The 23,665-nt window shown below is 44.8% G+C and overlaps 1 protein-coding gene and 1 long non-coding RNA gene across 12 annotated transcripts in view; both read left to right on the plus strand.

Annotated features, from left to right (window-relative positions):
- UNC79 (unc-79 homolog, NALCN channel complex subunit) overlaps window positions 1–14,884 on the plus strand; it is a 238,947-nt gene extending 224,063 nt beyond the window's left edge. For 7 of the 11 annotated variants that reach the window (XM_038545595.1, XM_038545589.1, XM_038545591.1 and 4 more), the window contains 5 exons: window positions 604–790; window positions 2,268–2,465; window positions 4,394–4,471; window positions 12,493–12,534; window positions 13,703–14,884. In XM_038545595.1, coding sequence (XP_038401523.1) covers window positions 604–790; window positions 2,268–2,465; window positions 4,394–4,471; window positions 12,493–12,534; window positions 13,703–13,903 — 706 coding nt within the window. In that variant the 3' untranslated portion in view covers window positions 13,904–14,884. The remainder of the gene's footprint in view (window positions 1–603; window positions 791–2,267; window positions 2,466–4,393; window positions 4,472–12,492; window positions 12,535–13,702) is intronic. The other 4 variants (XM_038545590.1, XM_038545596.1, XM_038545599.1 and 1 more) reach the window with 2 other exon arrangements.
- A 1,067-nt stretch (window positions 14,885–15,951) lies between these two features.
- On the plus strand, window positions 15,952–20,904 carry LOC119873020. The gene is made up of 2 exons (XR_005362943.1): window positions 15,952–19,994; window positions 20,074–20,904. It is a non-coding gene; the product is annotated as an uncharacterized LOC119873020 (long non-coding RNA).
- The last annotated feature ends 2,761 nt before the right edge of the window (window positions 20,905–23,665 follow it).

Raw genomic sequence — 23,665 nt, forward strand, 5'->3', positions numbered from 1 at the left:
CTAGTTAAACACATACATAGCTTCTGCCTTCAAAGAGCATGTCGGATTGCAGCTGAAACAAAACCCGTAGCAGAGAGGAGATGATGTGGTGGAGACACAAGGGAGAGAGGTGCTGGGCTGGTTTCAGGCTGCCATTTTGCATGATCAGCTTCCTGGCTGGAGGGGAGGCTGACAGTCGGGGTGAGGAGGGCAGGAAGGCAGCAGGAAGAAATGACAAGAAGGCTGGAAAATGGGTGGCTGTGTGTTAGGTGCCCATCTCTATTCCTTCCCCTCTAGTGGGGATGTCAAACCTTCCAATGAGAAAAAAGGAAAGAATTTAGAAAAAGAAGCCTGTCGGAAGGGCAGCCAGGTTGGTGGAAGATGATTTTTAATTCCATATCACCAGAAGCTGCTCTTTTCTCAAGCAGCTAAGGTCCGGGATCAGAGCCGGAAACCAGAAAAACAGATACATCACTTTGTTGGCACTCTGTCACCTTGGTGTTTTATTGTATGTAATTGTCCATAAAACCACACTTTTAATGCCCTCCGTCAATAAGCAGTTGGTGAGCACCCAACAAAACAGAAACCATAAAATCACCTCTAACACTTCCTTCTACCTCCCAGGCCAAAAGAATTCATCGAGTGTGTCTCCCGCATCCGTCTTCTGTCCTGGCTTCTCTTGGGCTCCCTCACTCATAATGCAGTGTGTCCAAATGCCTCCTCTCCGTGCCTGCCCATACCTCTGGATGCAGGCTCTCATATCGCAGACCATCTTATTGTTATTCTGATTGGATTTCCAGAGCAATCAAAGGTAAGTGATTTCTGCAAGCTGAAGACCATAGGCATCGAAATTGCTAATGGAAACCCTTATCAGCCAATTTTGTTTCTTCTGAAAAGAAAATGCATCTTATCACTTGCCCTCCTGTGGATGTTAGGAAAGCAGCTTTGTGCTAATGCCTTATTTAAAATTGTTTAAATTCCTACACTATCTTTGCTTCCCCCTTAAATTGTCTTTCAGTTTACTTTTATGAAGATCAAGTATGGAGGCAAGCAAGAATTAACTTCCTGGGCAATTCTGTCTCAAAATAATGAAGAGAAATAAGAGGCTAGCAATATAATAAAAATCCTATGATCAGTTTTTGGAACCCAATATGAGTTTGAGGCAAATTTTCGCTATCATTTTTCATGTGCTATCTATTCAGCTCACATCTCTAGAGATAGATATATAAAGATACAAAATGAAAATAAGTCCAATTGGGAACTCACTAATCTGCACACTAGAGTGACCTACACAGAGGAACTTTGTAAATTGTAGAGACAGATGATGTGCTTAAGGGGATAAAGTAAACCCCAGGCGGGGGTTTTGCAGTCATGAGCCTGCAAAGCAAAGCAGACACACTGTACTAATCAGTTCAGAGAAGTCAAGGATGCTTCTTTGAAAGCTTAGGCCAGTTCCAGGAAGTCATGGTGGGTTTGGGAGCAGCTGGGACATAGGCCAGAGCAAGCCAACTCTGTGATAAGCTAGAGCACCATCCAAATGGCCTGAATGATGTTTACAGAAGGAATCAGGCAGTCAGTTCCCAGTATTGCAGGCCAGATGTGTATTTGATTCCTAACAATAGTACTTTGTAATTTGTGACCTTGAAAAAGTCATTCAACCTCTCTGATCTCCAGTCTTTTTGTGTGTAAAATAGATGAGGAGATGGTTTGAAAATTATGGAAGTGATCTTTGAAAAGTCTTTATTTAGCTCGGTGTCTGGGGCATTGTTGTTGCTCACTCAGTCGGGGCTTACCCTGGTAGGAATACTGTCTTTGCTGCTGCCATTTCTCCTACTTGTAGTCGTGTGATTGAGAAGTGCTGGCAGTGAGTTCAAGATGCACCATCTTATTCCTCCTGACGACAGGAGGGTCCTATTATCCCCATGTTACAGACAAGGAAATACCTGAAGGTGGTAAAATGGTTATCCTTCCTAATCTAGTTTAGAGAGGAGAATATCAGCGTCATTAAGGGACAAAGGGGTGGGTAGATGTGTTCTGAAACCAAGATGCCTTCTCTTTGAAAAGATGCTCATTTTTCTCTGAACGCAAGCCCACTGACCAAGTGAAAAGCAGGTTGTCTTCAGGGGGTAAATCACGAGTTTAACTTCTAGATCACTTCCTCTGCCTCAGATCACTGGAGGTAGACATGCTTTGGCTGTGCTGCTCAGGAGGCCAAGGCCCTGTGGGGCAGGCCCTGTGGAGCACTGCAGCCCGCCGAGAGGTAACGGCTCCTGTCTCCTCCTTTTCAGACCTCCGTGCTCCACATGTGCTCTCTCTTCCACGCATTTATCTTTGCTCAGCTCTGGACCGTATATTGCGAACAAAGTGCCGTAGCTACAAACATCCAAAGTCAGAATGAATTCAGCTTCACAGCGATACTTACCGCGCTAGAGTTTTGGAGCAGGGTAACGCCCAGCATCCTCCAGCTGATGGCCCATAACAAAGTGGTGAGTCCACGAATAAGTTTCTCCTTGTGGCTAAAAGGCGTGACCTACATCCAGTCCTCCCATTACCTGTTCTTTAAGGATCTCAATTGTAATATACCAATGGATGGGGGATTTTTCTGTTATAAACTGGATGTTCTGCTTGCATAATAATTTTGATGGAAATACAAAGCAAGCAAGTCAATTTAGTAAAAACAACTTTTGTTCACTCTCTTTAGTGCCAAAGAAAATTTATATGAAACTTCTACCTCTAAGAGCTGTTTCACACCTTAAAGTCAGGAGATTTTGGATTCCAAGACAATTTGGAAAAACCCCAGCCAATTGGGTCATCCTTTTGTGGTATTTAAGAGCAGATCAACCACATATGTTCATTCCACTCAGGGCTCAAAATCTGGAAAGAGTTTCCCCTCTTTGAGTTGCCCTGGGAGGACTTAAGCCCCTCAATCTTCAAATCCAGTTCAGTTTTAACTTGGATGGCTCACCAAGAAAGGGGCTGCCCTAAATCTTGCTGGAAAATACCTGGAGTATTGTTAGCATGAGCCCACATCATTGAGCAAGCTTGGATTACTCCTATGAAGTTAAGAGTGGAGGATATGTGGAGATGTGACAAGGAAGTTCTTTGATTCAGTTTGCTACTTTGGAGGATTCTCAGCTGGGAAAGCAGGAGTTAGTATCTTGGTTGTGGGGGCTTTATCAATCGAATTCTCATCTGTGAGGGACAGGAGTTCTGGAAGAGTGTATTGTAATGATGATTCCTCTATGCCCAGAAACCCAACGATGCACTGTCCACAAAAGGCATCCCGGAAATGACTTTTGATTGATTGATAATAGTCTAAGAAACATTTTCTCTCAGCTCTAATTGGAAAGGGGATTATATATTTCCTTCAGTGAAGCACTTCCTTGTCTTTGGGGAAGCAAATGTTATAAGGCAATTCTGTATGGAGAGAGGTTATTTTAGTTCAATTTAAAGGAAATTTATGTGACAGTTTTAGGGTGCACACACGGTTCTGAGATAAACATTTCCCAGATCATAGAGTCTGAGACTGAAGAAGAACTTAGAGAGCAAGCATTCTGTTCTGTAATTTTACAGGCAATGAAACTGGGACCTTAACTAGAGATTTGGTGTCTTTCTACTGTCATTAGTTTTTAGACACCATTAATACCTCTCTTCCAAATCTCTTGGTATGCAAAGGTTAGAAAATGAATCTGTTACAAATGAATTTTGTACAAATAATGCTAGTAATGAGTTTGGATGAGTTTTATCCTGAAAAACTTATTAAACTATATATGCCAGTCTGATAAAATCCTCTTGGAGTGTTCAAAATCCATCCTTAGGAATTTATTTTATTTTATTTTATTTATTTATTCATGAGAGACACAAAGAGAGAGGCAGAGACATAGGCAGAGGGAGAAGCAGGCCCCCCGCGGGGAGCCCCATGAGGGACTCCATCCTAGGATCCTGGGATCATGACCTGAGCCAAAGACAGACACTCAACCACTGAGCCACCCAGGTGCCCCCAGCCTTAGGAATTTCTGATGAGGAGCATCCTCTGCATTGTATTTTGAACCATCATCAACGTGGCTGCCTTGTTCTATAGAGAACAAAGCCACAAAGACAGGTGTGTAATAAGTGAACAGCCACTCCAGGCGAAGAAACTGGAGAAAGGGTCAAGATGGAGAAAAGAACCTACAGCCAAATTCTGTAGTTGGAAGGAGTGAAGCAAAAGGCATGTATCCTCTGGTAGGAATTGCATGCAGATGAGTGAGATTAATCCCTGAATTCCACTGGCAGCCCTGAGTCAGATAAAGAGGGCACAACTGATTGTAAAACCTCTGGAGCTCCTTAAAGCCAGGTTCTAGTTGAAATTCTAGAGGTTTCAAGGCTTCCGGATCACTGGGAGTGGAACTGATTTTCGTATTTGTTGTTTCAGATGGTAGAAATGGTGTGTCTCCATGTGATTAGTTTAATGGAGGCATTGCAAGAATGCAATTCAACAATTTTTGTCAAGGTAGGAAAATCTTATGATTTTTATAGACTGTTTCTTGCTGCTAAAAACAAATGTGGATTTACTTTGAATGTATCTTTGACGAGGAAAACAAAACTGATTTAATTTTGACTATCAGATTTGGGGACTGGAGAGTTCAGGCTCACATAACAACCCTTCCCCAAATGGTTATCATGTTATTTTTGCTCTTGCTCTACCACTGTGACTGACTCTAGCTGGATTAAAGATGTTGGACTGTGATTGCATGTTAGCACAATTAATGAAAATATTACTGGAGAACGTTGATCTGAAAATGACCTTATAGTCCTATAAATTGGTTGGTGGCACCTCACCTTACAAGATATCCAGAAAACCAAGGAAAATAATCTTTCATTGTTTGATTTTGTAGCTATAACTTTTTTCTAAGGTAAATTAATTTCATTTCCAATATTACTACTCTAAATCACTGTTTAGTGTATGAAAGTTTAAGTATTTGTCATCTGTCCAAGGACATCAGAGACATACTAGTGTGATAAATTTAGAGTAAAGAACTTAATTTCTCATTCTTTTTTTTTTCTTCCCCTCTTCTTCCTTTTCTTCTATCCTTCCACCTCTCCGTCTTACTGATCATTAGTTAAAGATCTTTAATTTTAGGCATCCTACAAATTGTGTACTGGTATCTCATCATGCTTTAAAGTTGCATTTCCTTGTTGACAGATGACATTAAACATCTTTTCATATGCTCATTTGCCATCCATGTATCTGCTTGGTAAAGTATCTGTTAAAATTATTTGCCCTTTTTTTTTTATTGGGATGGATCTTTTTCTCTTTTAATTGAATTTTAAGGCAGAAGTCCTTTATCAGATATGAGATTTGCAAAGATTTTCTCTGCAGTTGTCTTTTCATTATCTTAACAGTGTCTTGTGAAGAGCAGAAGGTCTTAATTTTGATGAAGTACCATTTATCAAATTTTTCTTTAATGGATCATGCTTTAATGTTGTATTTTTAAAAATCTTTGCCTAACCCAAGGAAAATTGAGATTCTTAACAATATTGAGTCTTCCAATCCATGAACACACTATATCTCTATATATTTTTTAAAAGCTTTGATTAACTTCTTCCAGCAATATCATGTAGATTCCATATGTAGGACTAGCATAGTTTTGTCAAATTTATCCCTACGTATATCATAGTTTTATGGTATTATAAGTGGTATGGACTTTTTATACTTAAATTTTTTATTGTTTGTTGGTAGTATTTAGAAATACAACTGATTTTATATTGACCTTTTACCCTGCAAACTGTTAAACTCATTTATTAGTGTTAGTTTTTTTTTTGTAGATTTCATCAGCTTTTCTGTATAGACAGTTGTGTCATGTGTAAATAAAGGCAGTTTAATTTCTTCTTTTCCAGTCTTTATGCCTTTTATTTCTTTTTCTTATTGTATTGCTCTGGCTAGATCCTGTAGTCCAAGTTGAATAGAAGTCATGAGAGTGGGAAACCTTGCCTTGTTCCTAATCTTAGGAAGAAAGCATCCATCTTTGCTCATTAAATGTTAGCTGCCATAGGTACTCTTTGTCAAACTGAGCAAGGTTCCCTTCTATTCCTGGTCTGCTACAAATTTTTGTCAGGAATAAACCGTAGAACTTTTCAGATACTTTTCCTACATTTATTAAGATGGTTATTTGACTATTCTTTTTGACTGTTAACAAGGATAAACTTTATGGATTGATTTTTGCATGTTAAACTAATCTTGTGTTCCTGAGACAGACCATACTTGGTTGTGCTGTGTATTATTTATCCTTTTTATATCTTGTGGAATTCTATTTGCTAACGTTTTAAAATAATTTTTTGCATTGATGTTCACGAGGAATGTTGGGCTGTAAATCTCTTGGCTTGTGATAACTATTTTTGGTTTTGGTATCAGGGTAATGATGGCCTCAGAATGATTTGGGAAGTATTCCTTCCTTTTCTGCTTCTTGAAAAAGTTTGTGTAGATATGGTGGGTTTTTTTCCCCCCCTTAAATATTTGATAGAACTCACCAGTAGAACTGCCTGGGCTTGAAATTTTCTTTGCAGAAGAGTTTTAAATTACAGATTCAATTGCTTCAATAGCTATAGGGCTATTTAAGTTATCTGTTTATTCTTGAGTAATCTTTAGGATACTGTATGTCTTTCAAAGAATTTATCCATTTCATCAAGGTAGTCAATTTTATTGGCAGAATATACTTTTAATATCTGTAGGATCAGTAGTATGCCACCTCTGTAATTCCTGACATTGGTGATTTGTGACTTTTCTTTTTTCCCCCTGGTCAGTCTGTATAGAGGCGTATCAATTTTAGTCAGTTTTTGATTAAAAAACAACAATAACCAGCTTTTGGGTTGTTTTCATTAATTTTCTCTCTGCATTTTATTTCATTGATTTCTGTTTATTCTTTCTTTTGATTACTTTAGATTTAATTCACTCTTGTCTATTATAAATAGTATATTTTTTTGTCTATCATAAATTTACCTCTAAGCCCTGGTTTAGCAGTATCCCACAATTCGATATATTGTGTTCTCATTTATATTCAGTTCAAAATACTTGGGATCCCTGGGTGGCGCAGCGGTTTGGCGCCTGCCTTTGGCCCAGGGCGTGATCCTGGAGACCCGGGATCGAATCCCACGTCGGGCTCCCGGTGCATGGAGCCTGCTTCTCCCTCTGCCTGTGTCTCTGCCTCTCTCTCTCTATCTGTGTGTGACTATCATAAATAAATAAAAATTTAAAAAAAAAATACTTTCTAACTTCCCTTTTGCTTTCTATTTTAACTCATTTTCAGTTATTTAGAAATATGTTATTTATTTTCCAAATATTTGGGGATTTTCTATTATGGATTTTTAGTTCCATTTGTGGTCAGAGAACATACTGTATATAATTTTGGTTATTTTAAATTGAGATTTGTTTTATGGCCCAGAACATAGTCTATCTTGGTAAGTGCTCTGTGTGCACTGGAAAAGAATATCCCTTCTGCTTTTTGGGGGGGGTAGTTTCCTATGCTGCCAGGTTCTAGCTTATTAGTAGTGTTGTTCAAGTCTTCTGTGTCCTTCCTTCTGTCTACTTATTGTATCAATTATTGAGAAAGGGGTATTGAAATATCTCCATAACTGACTGTGGATTTGTTTATTCATTTTTTTCAGGTTTACCAGTGTTTGCTTCATGTATTATGAATCTCTGTTATTTGGTGCATAAATGTTTAAGATTAGTATGTCTTCTTAATAAAAGGGATTCTGAAGTGGCTGTCTTCATTCTCAGGAATCATCTGAGGAATCAAAGTGAACAGTACTTTGACATTAATAAAGGCAGTCTAGTTTTCTTTTGACTACTGTTAGGATGGTCTATTTTTTAACATCATTTTACCTTTTAACCTCTTTGTGTCTTTATGTTTATAGTCTATTTCTTAAAGGCAGCAGATAGCTAGATGTTGCATTTCTTTTAAATCCAGTCTGACAGTCCCTTCCTTTTAATTGGGAGTCTTTAAACCGTCTTCATTTAATGTGTTTTGTGCCATTGTTGGGCCTAAATCTATCACTTTGCAATTTGTTTTCTATATTTCCCATCTGTTTTATATCTTTTATTCTTTTTTTTTTTTCCTTTTGCCTTCTGTTGGATTGAGTTTTTGACGATTACATTTTGGCTGTAATCTCCTCTTCCTTTTCTAGTTTCTTTTTCTTTTTTTTTTTTTTTTAAGATTTATTTATTTATTTATTTGAGAGAGCAGAGGGAGAAAGAGAGAACACAAGTGAGGGAGGAGGGGCAGAGGCAGAGGGAGAAAGAAAAGCAGGCTCCCTGCTAAATAGAGAGTGTGATGTGGGGCTTGATCCCAGGACCCTGAGATCATGACCCAAGCCAAATGCAGACACTTAACCAGCTGAGCCACCCAGGTGTCCCTCCAATTGATTGATTTTTATTCTCATTATAGGTCATCTTTTCCTGCTTTTTTGCATACCTGGTAATTTTTTATTACATTCTTGAGATTTTGAAGTTGACTTTCTTGGGTACTGGATATTTTTGTATCCCTATAAATATTTTTGGGCTGTATTCTATGATACAGTTAAATTATTTAGAAGGATTTTTTTCCTTTTGAGACTTGCTTTTAAGCCTTGTCAGGTGATCAGAGCTGCATTTTGTCTAGAGCTAATATTTCTTTACTACTAAGGTAATAGCCTTCTGAGTATTCTGCTTGATATTCTGTTAAAGAACTTAAATTAAAAAAGGAAAAAAAGAATTGTCCACTCTAACTAGTTTGTGGAGACACAAATTATTGCTGGCACTGTGTGATCACCACTCATCTTTTTGGGTTGTTTTGTCTTCAGCCTTGGGTGGTTTCCTCACATGCGTGCACTGGTCAGTAGTTAGCTGAAGATTCAAGGGGGACCCGTTATGGATCTTTCTGTGCAGCCCTCTCACCTCCAGTACTCTCTGCCTGACAAACTACACACCTCGGTCTCTCTAGACTCCCAGCTCCTTTTCCTCAACACAGGGAAACAGTCTCTGCCCAGGTCCTGGAAGCTTTCTAGGCAGTGAGCTAGGATAACTGTAGGGCTTGCCTTGTTTCCTCTCCCTCAGGGATCACTGTGCTGCACTGCTGATGCCCATGGTCTGAAAATCATTATTTCATATACTCCATATGGAATTTTAGTTGTTCCAGGCAGGAGGGTAAATCTGGTCTTTGTTATTCTATCTTTCCTGAAAGAGAGAATTTCACACCTAATTTTAGTTTTGAGAGCTGGAACAAGCATGGAGTGAAATGAATGCAGTCTAACTGGGCAGAAAGTCTTTAATTTTTTCCTGTAGCATAAACCAAGATAAGAGGAAAGGTATCAATTTTACTTTGGTGAAAAACAACCCATTTTTTTTAATATACATCAGTTTTCTGGATATCATTTCTAGAGAGGAAAAAAACCCCAACCAACTTTATTATAACATTACAGAACCCAGAATAAATTACATCTAATTCTTACTGACAGCTTTGTAGGAGCCACTAGCAAAAGAGAACTGAAATAAATGTTATTCAATAAGTCAAATTAGCATTCCTGAAATAGGATGACTGCTGGCTTATATAATGCTATCAATAATAATGAGATTTAACTTGAAGACTTGAAGTTATGAGATTCATAAATCACAAATCTGAAGGTCCTTTGCAGTTATATTTTAGAATGACATGTCACATGTTTCATAAATGGGCTAATAGCAAAAACCCTTCTAAAACCAACCTCACTATTCCTCTTGATTGCCTCATACAGGCCTTTAGCCCCAAGAATAGCACTGGGAAAGGTATCCTCCCAGGGTCAGAGTACTTAGTGCTTCCTGCCTCCTACTCTGCTTGGTCCCTCAGGATCTTAACAGGAGGTTAGTTTGGGTCTTTCCTAAATACCAAGAGGCATACAGGTCTGCTCCATATTAAATAGATTAGAAGTCAACAAAAGAAGTTTGTAGGCATTAGGGCCCTTAGAGGGTTTTTTTTTGTTTTGTTTTGTTTTTTTCTGTACAGACTGGAGAAGAAGTGGTTAGACTAGCTTACTTTTTCTCAATCAGAATGTTTACATGAGCCGGTCTTGCTAATGGCCAGAGAACATAGCCTTAACTGTCACTGATCTTTGTAATCCCACAGTTTGTTAATAAGGGTTGGTGGTTGGAGGAGGCAGAGAGAAAATGTCATTTCCTGATTTTTTTTTTAATTTTTTACATTTTCTGATATTTTGACTTTTAGTCCAGTTATATCATCTGGTACACACCATATGCTGTTCCAAACACAACATTCATGCTAGAGACAGTATTACATGGCTACATGACTCCAGGATGAGCACTGTGTTGAGGAACCAACATCAGTGGAAATCAAATTAGCAAATTGTATGTCTCAGCAGAATGTTCAAAGCAAAACAGCAGCCAGATTGGACCTTGGGAACAAAAACATAGAGAGAAATGTAATTTCTCAATTCACTAAGTTTTGTGTGTGTCTATGTGTGTGTGCTTGTGTGAATGTGTTGATGAGTTAAATGAACCTGCAGCCCGTGGCCATGACTAGTGAACAGAGAGGTCATTGGTACACTGTCCCCTCATCCCAGCAGCCGTCCTGCTAGTTCTTTCATTTCCTTCATGGCACAGCTCCTCCCGTTTGCCTAAGCTAGAAGCCTCAGCTTCTGCTTTGACCTTTTCCTCACTCCAAAGAGGGTCCTCAGACCCTCCCAGATTGTGTCTGCAGGCACCAACCACCCTTTTCCCTCTCCAAAGCCACCCCTGATCTTACCTGGACCATCGAGGCAGCCTCTACTCAAGCCTCAGCCTCCATTCTCCACATCCTTCCTCACCCTACCTTGCAGATTGCTGCCACTATGATTTGTTTGAAGCACATTTCGGCTCACAGTGAACAGGGCTCCCCTCTTCAGAACTTCTATTGGATTTGGAAATAAATCCAAATCCCCTAATGTGGCAACCCAGATCATCATGGGTGGATGGCGAGGGGCCTCACCTCTGCTTTTCTAAACTTGTTTTTCATGACCCTCTCCTGAGAGCCCATACTTCAGTATCACCTGAACCCCTACCACCTCCTCACCCCTTGGCACACTGCCACTTTGCTTCCTGAAGTGTGCCCTTGTATTCATTTGCTAGGGCTGCCCTGACAGTCATGCCCTACTAGTTAGTACCACAAACTAGGCAGCTGAAACGGAAACTTCTTATCCCACAGTTCTGGAAACCAGAAGTCCGTGACTGTGGCTAAGGGGTCAGCAGAGTTGTTCCTTCTGAGGGCTGTGAGGGAGAATCTGTTCCATCCTTCCCCCCTAACTTCTGGGGGTTGGTTGGCAATATTTGACGTTCTTTGGCTTGTAGACCCCTACCTGCATCTTTACCTTGTGCTTTCCCTGTGGGCATATCTGTGTCCTAATTTTCCCCTTTTTATAAGAGCATCAGCCATATTGGATTAGGAGCCCACCCCACCCTACCGTAAAATGACCTCATTTTAACTAATTACATCTGTATTGATCCCTCTTCCAAATAAGGTCACCTTCTAAAGCAGCGTGGGTAGGGACTACGGTGTCTATTTTGAGGGGGCACAATTGAGCCATGACAGCTGTACTCCTCTATTGAACAGGAGCAGAGGGTTGGAAGGAATACAGTGAAGAGGTATGATGCATGTTAGTGTATTAAAGATCTGAGCAGTGCTGTAATAAGGAACCTAGCATTTCCCAACTTGTTGGACCAGCGTCCCACCCCCATTTAAACCCACCAAACTGGAGTGCTGTGGAACAGACTCTGGAAAACACTATTTTGTCCCCAACTTCTGGATTTATGAGATGTTATGTTCTAGAAGGTAGAACCATGGCTGAGAGACCAGAGCAGGGAGAGGAGAGCTGCTGATGGACGGACACCTTGTGACCTCCAAGGAAGGGCACAGCAGAGAGGCAGCAGAAGGGCAAGGCTCCCCACATGCCCACAGTTTGAGCGCCTTGCTCTCTGGCCCGAGCAGGGCCCCTCCACTCGCCTGTGTGTGACAGTACTGTTCAGACCTCTGGCCCGTCTCTCTTGCTGTGTCCCACCTTCCAGATCACAGCCAGGCTCCTTCAGGGCTTGCTTTTTTCTGTCCCTGAAGCATCTCAGCCACTTCCCTGTGATATTTTCTTAACAATAGAGTCACCATCCTACTCAGAGACTCAATTTTAGAGATCCTGTGGAGGAAATTCTGTTTCAAGAAAGTGAGGATTTAATTAAATAAATACACATTTAATTTCCCGTGTGTGGTAGCTTTCAAGAGACAATCAGTCATTTACTGTAAAGTGTGTGTTTCAAGCACTCATGGGGGCACTTATTAACCTCCCAATGCCACCTTCTCAGCGGGATTTGGCCTCAGAAAGATGTTTTTCCGATAATGGATCACTCCGCAGCAGGGTCCCATCCTTTTGTGATGTTAAAGGGGTTCTGTGTGCCCTGCTTTCCTGAGCAGTAAGCGACGCTTATGGGGGTGGGGATGGAGAACGCTAATAACAAGGCTTCTGTGTTTCTCCACACAGCTGATACCTATGTGGTTGCCAATGATTCAGTCAAATATCAAGGTAAGTTGTCCCTGGGTGGACTGGAAGCTGAATTACCTCCAGAGAAGGTCATAACATTCACAGGGTTCAGTGGTGCTCCACTAACTATTGGAGAAAGGTGAAGTCACCCTGCTCCTGGCCTCAGGGGGCTGATCAAGCAGGAGTCTCTGTGGGCCCAGGAAGAGGCTGCAGGCCCAGGTGACAGCAGAAGCCATGGTCGTATTATTCACTGTCGATGAGGGTGTGGGTGGAGGGGCATCTGAGTCTGAGCAAGGCTCAGAATACAGGCCTGGCCACTAAAATAGGCTTTTTGTGGGGCACCTGGCTGGCTCAGTCGGATAGATTTTGCAACTCGATCTCAGGGTTGTGAGTTCAAGCCCCACGTTGGGTGTAGAGATTACTTAAAATAAATGTAATAAATAAACTCTAAAGAAAGACCAAAATGGACTTTTTGTGACAGGAAGAATTCTATTAAGAAAGGCTAACATTGAACGAATGACCCAACTGAGCCAGAAGGGAAGGGACCTGCTCCCTCGTTCCACATGTCATTCTTTTACTGTGAAAACCATTCCTTCTTCCAGATTGTCCCTCCTCCATCCCACCCCTCCCCTGCCCCAGCTTTAGGGAAATCTGTGGCCAACAGGGCTCACCACCCAGCTTCTTCATGTGCATAAACATGAGAACAGAGAGACTGTGATCATGATTAAAATGTAATGAGTGACTCTCATGTGCCCACTTCTGTCTTAAACCCTCCATTAGCTCACATATCCGTAATAAAACAAAAACCCCATGAAGTATGACTTTCCCCAGTTTGCCCATAAGAAAATCCAAACACAGACTGAAAAACCTCATTCCCAGAATTGTCCCCAGAGGAGCTAGGGTCTGAACCCGGGGCGCTGGCAGCGGAGCACAGGCCTGTGTGGTGACCGGCTCCAGGAGGACAGGAGTATATGTCAGCCCACACACGGCGTGCCAGCTCCAGATTCCCGCTGCACTGAACGAGTCAAGATGGGAGTGGCATTACTCAGACAGATCTGGGCCTTTAGAGTCACGGTTCCTTGCCTGTGTCACCAGCCCCACACACAGCTGAGTTCTGCCTGCGGAAGAAGCCCAGGCTGGCACTCCCTGGGTGGACCGGGAACATTTGAAGGCAAGAAACTAAACTAGCTATCTCACCCTTCCTTAACAGCACTTATCTGCGGGACTCCAGCTTCGCCTCCAGGCCATTCAGAACAACGTGAACCATCACAGCCTAAGGACGCCCCCAGGCTCGGCCCCGAGCAGCGCCGGCCTGGCAGCCCTCCGCAAGTGGCTGCAGTGCACTCAGTTCAAAATGGCCCAGGTGGAGATCCAGTCCTCAGATGCGGCCTCCCAATTTTATCCTCTATGAGTGGACTCCTCGGCTCTCAGTGTCAACACTCTGGTTTAGCAATAATGGGTTTCAAAACAAAAACAATTTGATCCAAGCAGGTTGGGGAACATATTGGTACTGTACATTCTCTTTCTAGTTTAGTAAAAAGACGTGCAAAGGCCGGAGAGGGCCAAAATGAAGCTTTCTTGCTACACATATTTCTGATGACTCCTTGGGCTATCTGATTAAGTGTTTCCTTACATTATTTTTTAAAAACCAAATCATTTTTCTTTAACTAACTTCTATTTTTTTTAAGAAAAAAAAAATAGACTGGTGGGTACTCACAGAAAAGTTGTATAAGTCCCCCTGTTGCTATTTTTGATGATAGAGAATAAATAGGGTTTTTGAAACCTTTGTAGTGTTTTTTCTTAAAATCCACTCTTGGCAATGCAATAAAAAAAAACCCGTCACCATAAGCCAGTGACACTTGACTGAAGCTTTTTGTCATTATCCTGGGAAAAAGTGGCAGCTTGCAAGGACCATTACAAAGTGCACTTAGAAATTAGGTGGTTAAACTGTGCCAATTGTTTTCTTTGTTTTATAATATCATTTTCCAAAACTGTCCAGTAAGTTTTATTATTTTTAAAACTAATTTTTCAACTCATTAGTTCTAGGCTGTACTTTTCTTGTAAGCTTTATGATAACCACTTTAGTTTTGTGAATAATAAATTTTATTCTTTTGTTAACACTTGTATACAATTCAATTTAAAACTGTAGATTGCATACTGGACCAGACGATTCCCCACGCTGGCACAGAGCACTGCACCCGGAGTTATGTTTCATAAAATGGAATTTTAATAGTGTAAGAGCACCAAGATTTATCAGCACTTCTACTTAGCATTTGACTGTGCATTCACAAATGATATTTCTCTTCTCTATCCCTGTAATGCACTGACTACAAGAAGACTTACTATACATTTAAGCTGTATATTGACATGCTATTAAATGCATTTTTTATTATCTCTGTGAGCCTGGGGTTTTTTAAAATCAGTTTATACCTTTCTTGTAAACTTTGAAAACTTCTAACTTCCCTTAAAACTAAAGTCTAGTTATCGAGAAGAAAGGCCTTTCTTTCAGGTCACTTGGTAAGAGAAGTACACAATTTATCTGAAGTTGTTCTCCAGGAAGGAACTCGAGGGCACAAGGCTATTTATTTATTTATTTATTTATGTTGGTTATTATTAAGAGGTCTCTCTTTTCTGCTGGGAATTCTGATACCTTCATGCTTCTCAGGGAGAAGCAAGTCCTCCTGTGTTTAACTGTTTCACATGAGTTCTAGAAAAACAGGATGGCACAGCTTCATCCCTGCCTGCGGGGAACGTGTTGGTCCCTAGATTAAGAAGAGAGAAGTGATCGTTTTGCCTATTTTATGAAGGAGTGCTTCTGAAAGGCCTCCACAAGTTAGAGTGCTCCCAGTTGTGCTTGCTTAGGCCTCCAAGAACTTTCTGTCTCATACCAATCCCACGTGTACACTGTGACAGCTCTGAGGTTGTGTCCTGTCTCCGGATCCCCAGGGCCTGGCACGCAGCACTCATTTCATTAGAGTCTATTGAGTGGGATGGATTTGATTAAGAAAGCAGGTCTTTCTTGAGCTCCCCAGTAGACTTAGCAAGGGCTGAACTGTGACATTTTCTTTCTGTGGAGCGATTCCTGGAGGGGGTGGTAACAGAAACGAGGGTCTGGCTGACACGCCCGTGGTGGCTCAATGGCAGCCAGGCTCTTTGCTGGGCTTGGGTCCAAGTCCACCCTGCTGCAGGCAGCCCCGTCCTACCAGGAGGCAAGGTCCAGAGTCCTCCACAGGCTCTTCTCCAACCCCTGTTCTTTCAATGGACAGCTGTCTCAGTTTCTCTTTGTATTTGCATTCTCCTTCTGGAGAGGAGCCCTCAACTCAGTCCTCTTGACTGGGCTCCTGTCTAAAGCTTCCTACTCTCTGGAATGTTTCTTTCACCCCAGTCACAATCTATCTGGGGTCTTGCCCGCCCCTCCCCCCCGGGCAGGTCTTCCTCCTTGCCCCCGAGAACCGTGACCTGCTTTCCTGCCAACCTGACCCAAATACTGTCCCTGCTGGGACCCCGCTCTTCACTGGTTTATAGAGACTAGTAAGCAGCTTCTCTGGCCTACACTGCCCTCAGGCCCATCCCCCAGTGTCCTCATCTTCTTCTAGCCTTAATGTCAACTGCCCTCCCCCAACCCCCAGCAAGTCAGACTCAGCCTCTTAGAAGAAAAGAGTTAGGAAGACAGGGGACAGATGGAAGTTGAGCAAGATTGACCCTAAGGATTAAGAGGAGAAGCCAATCATCTAGATCAGGGGTCAGCCCACTGCCTGTTTTTGTAAGGCTTTATCAGATCACAGCCACACCCACCATGTACATATGGTCTGTGATGCTTTTGCTATAAGGGCAAAGTTAAAGAGCTGGGACAGAGACACATGGCTCTGAAAGCCTAAAATATTTACCATCTGGGCCTTTATAGAAAAAGTCTGCTGAACCTAGCCTGTCTGAAGGCCACGGAGAGAAAGCGCGTCTAACCCTTGCATAGATATAGCTTCCTGCCACCTCCAGGCTTTTGAAATTTTGTTACTAATATTTCCTCATCTGTAAAATGGGGACAATGACACATTCTACTTCGTAGGGTTGTTGAGATGATAAAAGAATGCAAGGAAAGACAGCAATGCCTGCCACATGGTAAGCACTCAATGAAAGTTATGACTTCCTATTCTTTTTCTCATGTTAAAGCCTAGGGAAGGAAAGCTACTTGTCCAACGTCACATGGCTAGTAAGAGGCAGAGCTGGAACTTGACCACTGGCTGTCTAACCTCAACGGCCGTGCTCCCAACCACTGCCATTGTTGGTTCCTACCACAGCCCAGCCCCATGTGGCAGCCTGACAGCCAAGCAGAGGGCACAGAGATTCCAAGAAATTTTTACCTGATCGAGACTTGGCTAATACTGATCATTGGCTTGGAGAAGAGCTAAGGCATAGACTCAGTGTTCCCTATCCCTGTGGAATCCTACTGGCTTTGTAGTGTGAGCAGAACATTCAAAGATGCCGAAGGGTAGACGGAGCCAAAATCTGCAAATGCACAGACTCCATGATTGTTGGCAAGGGACCTGCCTCTTACTAGTTGGGTGACCTTGGACAAGTTATTAAGCCTTTAAGGACCTCTATTTTTCCTTCTGTGAATGGAGCTATCTACCCATCTCCCGGGGGTGATGGAAAGTTCATGTGAGTGGAGGTCTGTGATGGCACTTGGGAGGCTTGCCAGAATCTGTGGACCACCAGGAAGACCCGTACCACCTTAGGAAGACTGCTCGAGGGGACGGCTCCCATCTGCAGACTCACCTGTTTTTTTCTTCAGCTAGTTCCTCAGAAGCAAGACCTGCAAGGCCACGAGAGCCAAACGTGATCATTATTCAAGGATGTCCGGTCTCCACTGTGCATCCTGTCTTTGCAAGCGGGTCATTCTGCCTCTCATCAGGATGTTCTCAGCCAATCTCTTCTGAGGATCTCATCCTGAGGTCAAGTGCTTGCAGCAACTGCCCCATTTCCAGACTACAGCAGGCCAAATGAGGATTGGATCGGATTGGAGAAGACAGGTTTATCTACCAAGACTCTTTCCTGAGCTGGGGTTGAAGGCCTCTGGTGGTAACTGGACAATGCAGATCATTTCATATACTTCTTGAGTAGAATTAATTTGCAAATATGTATATCGGGCAGACTGAGTGTTTTAACAGTAATATGAGTGGTTGGAACTCAGTGGAATAGTACCAGACCCCATTTTCATGAGAGTTGATCCCTTTAGGAGTTGACTGAAGTCTTATTCATAAAACGTTGGCCACTCCACTCCACTGATGGGAGCAACAAGCAGAAAGTCTCTTGAATAGAGTTTGAGAGAAACCCCAAGATCCATCATGTATTGAGTGTCTACTAGGTACTGAGCACTTTACATATATTACCTTTTCTTCTCTTAGCGCTGCTACACTGTGATTGCCATTTTGCAGGTCAAGTAACTGAGGCCCAGAGGTTACAGGACTTCTCCAAGGTCATACAGCTGGCTGTGATAGTGTTAGAACTCAGTAAAGGTTAATGTCTCTTCCCTTTATCTGGTTTTGGGCTCTTTTGGCTAACATGTGCCAAGCATGGAGTAGAGAAGTCTGAGGGCTTTCTTGGGAGCAGCTCCACCTTGGTGTTCCTATTTGCTGATCATTTATCATAAATTTTCATCAAGCCAGCATCAGCTTCATCTGACAAGAGCTTTTCCCCCTTTGCTTTGGGAATTCATTTATTTGAAAAAGAAATTATAGCTCTCACATTAAATCACATTTAGTTTCCTTTTGATATAATAGTTTTATGGAAAATAATAAAAATTTCTGAATTGAAGAGTATGATGATGAACCCTTAGGTTGGGGGCCTGTGGAGAGTCCACTCAGACACTTGCCCCAGTTACTTACAATCCTAGCTGCCATGTAGGAGGGCTTACTACATGTCAGGCACTTTAGATATGGCATCTCATCTAATCCTCACAAAATGATGTGAGGAAGGCCCATCCGTTATCAACCCCATATTACAGATGAGAAAACTGAAGCTCAGAGAGACAGTGCTTGCAGCTATCACTGAGTAAAAAGGTAGAACAAAATTTGAATCCAGCTCCATCTGCCTCCAAAGTCCTGGTTCTTTCTAATACATAGTCGGATAGTTAGTGCCAGGTCACCATTCACTGGACCCAGAGGTAGAATAACGTAGAAAAGTCACCATCTGGCAGCCTCCTGGTTGAACTTGGCCTGCAGCATGTTCTGCTTGATGAGCTTCAACTTTTCATTTCACCTTTTGGTTTGAAATCTCTTTGATGGAGTGCATGGGCCCCGGTTTTATATGGGTCCCACTACTGGCCTCTGTCTCCTAACAGGAAGACCCCAAAAGCTTCTCAGCAAAATCCTGTTGTCTCTAGGTTGATTTGCAAGGCCTGGCTTGCTTCTTCACACTTAGCCTGTGCTGCCCTGTCACCTGTGAGTTGGCCACCCAGTTACAACCGACCTCTCATTTTATGGGCTCCCTCTGCAAGCCTGTGGCAAAGGAGGACTTGGGGCTGATCTTCAGGCCCTCTTGGCCTTGTTCCCCCGGCATCATTTCTCTGCCCCCACCTGCACAGCCACTGGCTGGGGCGCTATCCGCCCCCCCACGGGCCCATGCATCTGTTTGACCTCCTTTCAGGTTGGGGCAGGTCGCCCCAGTCAACCACCCTCCCAGTGCCCCGACCTCAGAGAACCGGAGGTCAGCCGGTGGTGCCTGGTGAGCCCCTGGAGCCGGCTCTCCCCTGGAGGGTACACGGGACATTGGCCGAAACCTCGGATTTGGTAGAACAAAGAGCTGGCTTTTTAATTATGTGGCCCAGACAGCTCCCCCCCCCAGCAGACGGATGGAGAGGGGAGCCTCCCAGGGCTGCCTGGCGGACGCCCTGATTTCCGCTCCTTCAAGTGGCCACTTGGAAGAGAAAGGAGCCAGTGAGCAATCAAGCGTGAAGGACGAAACCCGGCAGGTGAGGACAATCAGGCCGGAGCCGGGGTGCTCTGCAGAGGGAGTCTCCAGACAGCAGGGCGGACCAGCAGCTCCAGACAGCAGGGCGGACCCAGTGCTCCCTGCCGGGCCGAGGGTTCAGACACAGACGCAGACGCAGACGCCAGGCGGCCCGCTGGGCTGGAGACCGACCGCAGCCCCGTCCTCCGAGCCCTTGACCTGGCCAAGCCTCGGTGTCGTCAATAGCAAAAACGGAGACGGTAACTCCCCTCTTCCAGCCTTTTCTGTAAAGAGTAAGGGAGCCAGTGTCTGGTCCCCGGCAGAGAGGGAGTCGGAAACAAGGGTGACAGCTAACCCTCCAGGGGTGCCCGCTGCTCCTCGGACGCCCGCGGTGCTGAAACCAGTTCGCAGTGGGAATGGGGCTCCAGGTCTGGGTGCGGCCGTTCCCAAGCTGCGGTGCTGCTCCTGAGGACTCCAGGCTCCCTCCACGTGCCTCTGGATGAGCGACCGGGACATCCTCCCGACGGCAGGTTCTGTCGTCATCTGGACTTCACATGGTACGAACACATCCTTGCTTTTGTAACGGGGATAACATTTGGAAAATAATAAACGGGTATGTTCTTTCTTCTTCTCCAGGAGACCACATCCCCCAGTCTAGCTGCATGGACGGCGTGGGCCAGGAGGAGGGTCAGATGTAGAGAAAGTTCTGGTCAGATGGGATGAGGAAGCAGAGAGGCCGTCTCTTCTGGACCCGACTGGATCATTGGCAAAAGAAAAAGGGAGACCCGTGTAGGGCTGGGCTCAGAGGCCAGGCGGACATGTGTGTACCTTCTCTCACGGGGGCGGGGGTGTTGTCTACATCCCCGGTGAACGTGCATACACCTCAGGAAAAGTGCCCGCAGCCATGGGCGGCCTCGGTGGGGCAGGTGGCCACGGACAGGAGCCTGCACCCGGCTGCCTGCATGAGGATGCAGATTCCGGAGTCCCCTGACTGGGGCTCAGAGCAGAAACCTGGGCCGAGCCCATGGTCAGGAGAAGAGATTGCTGCGGTCCCGACACTCACCTCTAGAGCCATGGGGGCAGCCCGCTTGCCCTCTTGAGACTAGAAGGGCCCAGACACAGCCCTGCAGTCGCCTGTTGGGGAAGCAGCGCAGCCTGGCCCCCAGACCTGCCAGGCCCTCAACTGCTCCATCTGAGTTTGGCTCCCTCTGCACCAGAGACCCCAGACACCTGCTTGGGGGGCGGCCTGGGTGCCTTCTAGAGGGGAGCTGGCCTAGAAAGATGGCTCAAAGACTGAGCATCCATCCAGGAGACAGGGTCATCCCAAAGACACTAGTTAAACAAGAAGAGGCCTGAATGCCATCAATTTGCAAATCCAGGTTTTTCTACTTGTCCCACCCCCACCCCCAGTGAGGGGGGGGGGACTCTGAAGAGTTATGTGCAATAAAGTGCTCTATGTTTTCTTTATGCTGTGTGTATGGTGTTAAATTCATAACCTGCAATGACTCAATTAATTAATTCTACAAATATTTCTTGTGTCAGGAAATGTTTGAGGGGCTGGAGATTTGGCAATGACCAAGACCAAAGGCCAGAGTGGGGCCCTGTTCAGGTACCTCCCATTCTAATGGGAGAAGAAAGACAGTAGATGCACATGTGTCCTGGGGTGAGAAGTTCCATATGGAGATGAACTAAGGCAGTGGAAGAGACAATGGCTAGGTGGCCCGAGAAAGCCACAAGGTGATCGCTGGGGAAAGGATGACTGTAAGGATATCAGTTGGCACATGAGGGGCCACAGGAAGGCCAGGGTGGCCGAGCAGAGGAGTGGGAGACAGCACAAGGGGTCAGGGGTTGGGGCAGAGAGAGAAGCAGGGGTCAGGTCAGGAAGAGCCTTGTGAGCCAGGGGAACGAGTGTGGCTTTTATGACAATCGCAGAAGTCATGGGCAGGTCTTAAGCCCATGTATGACCTGACTTGTATTTTGTAGAGATAGTGGGGACAGCAGAGGTAGAAATGGGGCTGAGACCAGGGCTCTCCCTGTAGTCCAGGCAGGAGGTGGTGGTGGCTTCGACTGGAGTCGGAGAGGCTGAGTTAAGCTGGTGGACTCCAGAGATTTGGAGATGGAGATGTAGACCTTGCTGCTGTTACTGGCCACTGGTCCAAGGCACCGAGACCTAAAGCATGACCGTCAGCATTCGTGCTGAGAAGCAGTGGTGGCCGATGAAGCCATGGGTGGAGGTGAGGAAGATGGTGTGTCGCAGGGTGGTGGAGGGGGAGCTAGGAGTCATGCTAGGCTGCGACGAGACACCTGTTTGCAGGAAGTGAGCCGCCGGAGACCCCCAAGTGTGGAGATGAGTAGGGAAGTTGAGGCTGGACATACACACTTGGAGTCAGATATACATGAGGGGATTTGCAGCCCTGGGCCTGGGTGAGCAGCCCTGGGCCGGGACAGTGTGGGAGACAGAGGAGGGAGATTGCTGGAGGCGGAGTCCAGGCACCATGGGTGCCGAGGCCTGGCAGAGGGGAGCCAAACCAGCCGTGGTGCCCAGCTGGCTTCTCTCACCACCCACGCTGATTGCAGCAGGGCCATTTGTCATCACCCGGCTGTGAACACAAATGTGGGCTCTGAAAACCTCTGTATGTATTCCCATAATCTGAACAGGCTTGTCACACTCTTTTGTTGAAGTTTGGCACAAAAGGTGAAATAGAAAATTAAGTTCCCGTAAAGAACATGAGAGCCCTGGAGAATATGTTCTGTTTCAAAGGTTAAGGGCAAACCTCCAGGCAAAAGTCAGCGGCATTTAAGCTAGCCTCACCTAGAATTTCATAGAACAAGCGCCCCATACACCAGCTCTTCCTCAGCCCTGCTCTTGGAAGACAGCTTCGGAAGCGCCTCACTGCTGGCTCTGTGCGGTTGGCTATGTTGTCACCACCCTGAGGACCCCTCCGTGTTCCTGGGCAGGGATTGCCCTTCCTCGGGCTGGGCTCCCTGCTGGGCTGCACTCCCATGTGAGCAGAGTATCTGTCAGCCTGCAAGGCCACCATCAGAAAGCCTCTCTCTTAGGAGCAGGGCCTTGCCTTTCTAGGAATCCCTGTTCAGAAAGTCGTGATCCCTGTGTGCCAGAGAGTCTGGAAAGGAGGACACTTGTTTTTAAATTAAGAGGTGTAGGGTGGAGATGCAAGGAGCAGCGTAGGGAAGTTCCCAGTTGCTTCTAGCTTTAATGGTAGAGACAGCAAGTCACCTCGGAACAGATCTTGGCTCTAGGAGGAATTCCTGAGCGTCCTTAGCCGTGAGTTAGGTAGATGCTCCATGCCTTGGGGAAAGGATGTCTGTCTTGGCAAAGAAAGGATGATGCTTTCACTCAAGAAGTTCTTGCAAGAAGAGAAATGAAGCCTGGGCCGCATTCCTTTTAGGGTTCACCATTGGAAGAAGCTCTCTGTTGGCCTGAGTTGGCCCATGGCTGAGGTTAATCGACAGGAAAGGACCCCTGAGGACACTTGCTGGAAGAAATAGGAGTGTGGCATGGGGGCAGCAGCACGGTCCTGAAGCCGGGGACTTGTGGCGAGGGAATGACTCTGAGTGACCAACCATTGTAGCTACAGAGAAGCCATTCCAGGAAGACTCTTTGGAGGCCAGATAGAAGGATGATCTGGCGATGCTGGGGTCATTCCAGTCCCTTCCATGTGCACATTCTAGGGAGGGAGCTGGCCAGGGCTTATCATGCCCATTTTATAGCAGTGAAAACCAAGGCTCTCAGAAGGGAAGGCACTTAGCAGATGTCAGATCCATGAATCTTTGCCTCCAGCTTCCAGGGATGGGAGAAGGGTGAGTGTCCCATTTGCTTCTCATGTGCGGGTTAAATAATTGGATGTAAATCAAGATGGAAAGGACCATTTCAAATCTGAGGGCCTGTCTGGTTTGGAAAAGCCTAGAACTTATAGCCACAAGGAACTGGATCTGAATATCACCTCTGCCCCATACTGCTTTTTTGACCCTTAGTAAGTCGCTTAATCCTTTTGAACCTCAGTTTACTTACCTGTAAAATGGGGACAATCTAGGTGCCTCCTAGGCTTTCAGAGTGAGTGGAAAGAGGTAATGTATAGAGGCTCTGGGGAACTGGCCCCGGGTGTTCTCCAACTCCACACTGGTGTCACTGTCCGTGTGCCCATCTTGAGTCCAATCACTACCACCAAACTGGCTTCTGTAGGGCAGGGTCCTATCTTGTTTCTCT

This window comes from Canis lupus, chromosome 8 (assembly GCF_011100685.1).
Source record: "Canis lupus familiaris isolate Mischka breed German Shepherd chromosome 8, alternate assembly UU_Cfam_GSD_1.0, whole genome shotgun sequence".
NCBI lineage: Eukaryota > Metazoa > Chordata > Mammalia > Carnivora > Canidae > Canis > Canis lupus.